Source organism: Marmota marmota, unplaced genomic scaffold (genome assembly GCF_001458135.2).
Source record: "Marmota marmota marmota unplaced genomic scaffold, marMar, whole genome shotgun sequence".
NCBI classification, from domain to species: domain Eukaryota; kingdom Metazoa; phylum Chordata; class Mammalia; order Rodentia; family Sciuridae; genus Marmota; species Marmota marmota.
In genome coordinates this window covers 8289730-8292776 of record NW_026000294.1, presented here as the reverse complement: position 1 = coordinate 8292776, position 3047 = coordinate 8289730, and the positions used below count along the sequence as shown (strand labels likewise).

The 3047-nt window shown below is 37.9% G+C and overlaps 1 protein-coding gene across 1 annotated transcript in view; it reads right to left on the bottom strand.

The window, feature by feature from the left end:
• The window catches only part of LOC125614442 (vascular endothelial growth factor receptor 1-like), an 85743-nt gene extending 84446 nt beyond the window's left edge, over positions 1-1297 (bottom strand). Inside the window, exon 1 of the mRNA XM_048797251.1 lies at positions 942-1297. Within this exon, the coding sequence (XP_048653208.1) occupies positions 942-1149 (208 nt within the window). The 5' untranslated portion in view covers positions 1150-1297. The remainder of the gene's footprint in view (positions 1-941) is intronic.
• Positions 1298-3047: the final 1750 nt, after the last annotated feature.

The following is a 3047-nucleotide window of genomic DNA, read 5'->3' as shown; positions in this document are numbered from 1 at the left end:
TAGCGTTACCCTAGATTAGGTTGAGAGAAGTGATGGGAGGGGAGGGGAGGGGTTGGGGAGATAGGAAGGATAGTAGAATGAAACAGACATTATTATTACTGTGTGTATATATGTGACTACATGCCCAATGTGATTCTGCAACCTTTTACTCAGAAAAATGAGATATTATATCCCATCTGATTCAAATGTTAAAAAAAATAAAAATAAAACAAAATGCAATACAGATTTAAAAAACAGAAAGTAGGAGGGATGGGAAAGGAGTAGTATAGTAGAATGAAATTAACCAAACTATATCATGTGCATGTATGAACATGATTTCTGTAAATACTGAATGAGGTTCAAAATACATGATATGGTTAGAATAGTGGCTAACAACATAATAAATACTGCATAAAGGTCAGCATAGTAGTTAACATGAACATAAACCCTATAACCAGAATATCTGGATCCTTACCCTGATACTTGCCAGATGTGTGATTTTAGGCAAATTATTAACCTTTGTATGCCTCAGTTGCCTCACATATAAAATGGATAAAATTCATACCTACTTCATAGGATCATTATGAGAAATAAATAAGTTAATACTTGTAAATCTCTTAGAACAGTCCCTGATACATGGTAAGTACTGCAAAAGTATTTCCTTTCTTTATTAAAAATATTATTGGAAGCAGCTGAAATCAACTTCATATTGTTTTTTCTTGTTTCCATAGATCAGAGATAAAGAATGTTATCTTTGCAAATTATGAAGCTGTGCAGGCAAACCACACAGAAGTCAAAAAGCACAAGTCTGTCCCTCATGTATCAAACTCTTCTTTTCCTTCTCTCCCCATAAAATAAAGCACTCCAGCTTGTTCCAAAATGACGTTGGGATATATGTATCTAGATGTACAGAAAAAAAAATGCAATATCCTTGAGTCCAAAGGTAGGAGGCACCCACTCACCTTTGACATACACGTATACACTGGCCTTGCCATTAGAATCCTTGGTGTCAGCAACATCTTTGTAACTACATGTGAAGTAGCCAGTGTCACCAGCTTCTGTGTGGAAGATAGTGAGTTGGTTACAAGTGAAAAGGTGGTTATCAGAACAGGGATATTCCAAGATGCGGGTCCGACTCCCTGCAGGTCCAATGCCCCAGGTCCAGGTCATGGCAGCCAATCCTCTGAGAAAACAATGCAAAAAATAAATAAACAAACAAATTAATTAAGAAAGCAAGCCATACTAAAGCAGGTCTGGTAGAGACAATGCAGAAGTAGCCATACTTCAGGCCCCTAATTCTGAAGATTTAACTGTAGCAGATAGCTTGATGCACATGAAAGAATTGGCAACTGAAATTGGGATACTTAGTTATGGGCTAGATGAGAATCTGAAAAGCAGGTAAGATTCAAAGACATGTCAAGTCTTTGTCTCTATCTTCCACTGCAGTTCCTCTTCTCCCAAATATTCAGCCAGCTTTCTCCCCACTAGGGGTGCTTTGAAATTTTGGGAAAACAACTTACAAAGGTGTAAGAAAATATTACATTAAGTCATTTCTTATGTCCTTTCTGTCTCTACTGTTTCCACTTTGCAAATAAGCTCACGAAGGCAAAATGCCTTATCCAAGAAGTTGCTGATAGGACCAACAATGTGTAAGCTAGATCCCAGTGTAGATTTTTTTCCACATTTATTTTCTCATTAAATTTTAAAATCTCTTCTGGGAAATGATTTGAACTCTGAAAAGATATGCACCTGGATGACATTCTCTGCATTCTGTGAGAAAGCACTGGGGACAAAGTTAAATTTAATTCCATTACAATTATTCCACATGCAGGCAAAATGAATGGAATCTATCTCCTTCTCCTAATGTTATGGTTGAGGATATTGGGTGTCCCCCAAAGTCCCATGTGTGAAAAAAAATGCAAAACATTTAGAAGCAAAATGATTGGGTTACAAGAGCCTTAACACAATTAGTGAACCCTAACCTTAACCCTAACCCCTAATAGGAATTTACTGAGTAGTAACTGAAGGCAGGTGCAGTGTATCTGGAAGGTGTGGATCATTGGGGGTGTACCTTTGGGAATATATTTTGTCTTTGTTGAGCAGAGTTCTCTCTTTGCTTCCCAGAGCCATTTCTTGAGCTGCTTTCCTCTATGACACCCTGCCACCATGAAGTTCTGCCTCACCTCAAGCCCCAAAGAATGGAGTCAGCCATCTATAAACTAAGACCTCTGAAACCATGAGCCCCCAAATAAATTTTGCTTTCTCTAACTGTTCTTGTCAGGTCTTTCAGTAATAGCAATGAAAAAGCTGACTAAAACACCCACCAAGGATAATTCTCACCTCCCTTGCCACTTGTACAGCAAAAACAACCATTGTAAAAAACAAAAAAGTTGGAAGGGAAAAGAACCTGGATATTGATTCTCAGTATTATTGCTGTTTAATTACATAATCTTGACTAGTTACTTAAGCTTATGTTGCTTATCTGTAAAACAGCAGCTGTAATCCTCCTCTCCCACTGAAGGTGTGAAGATTCATCCAGAAACCTTTGAAAAGTTTTATCAATGGAAGGAAACCACATGTGTGGGAGGCAGTGGGAGTGGGGTAAGCTTGAGCCAAACTTGATTCCAGTTCTCCAAAGATAGACACATTTCCCCATATCATATCATAGCATCTGTAGTATGCACATATTTGTTTAACCACTGTTTATCATGGCTCCTAATTTTACTACAGTACCCCAAAAGTAGAACATGAAAGAATATGAGAGACAACCACTCACCTCAAGCACCTTCTACAAATGCAATATACTTTCATTATTTTGAAAAGATGATATGTTGCCATGAGTGTGATTCAGACTGTTGAAAATGGGGATTGTTATATAATGCCATGAGAAAGAAAGATCAAGAGAGGGATTGGTAGGGCTGGAGATGTGGCTCAAGTGGTAACGCGCTCGCCTGGCATGCGCAGGGCACTGGGTTTGATCCTCACATAAAAATAAAATAAAGATGTTGTATCCACTGAAGACTAAAAAAATAAATATTAAAAATCTCTCTCTCTCTCTCTCTCTCTCT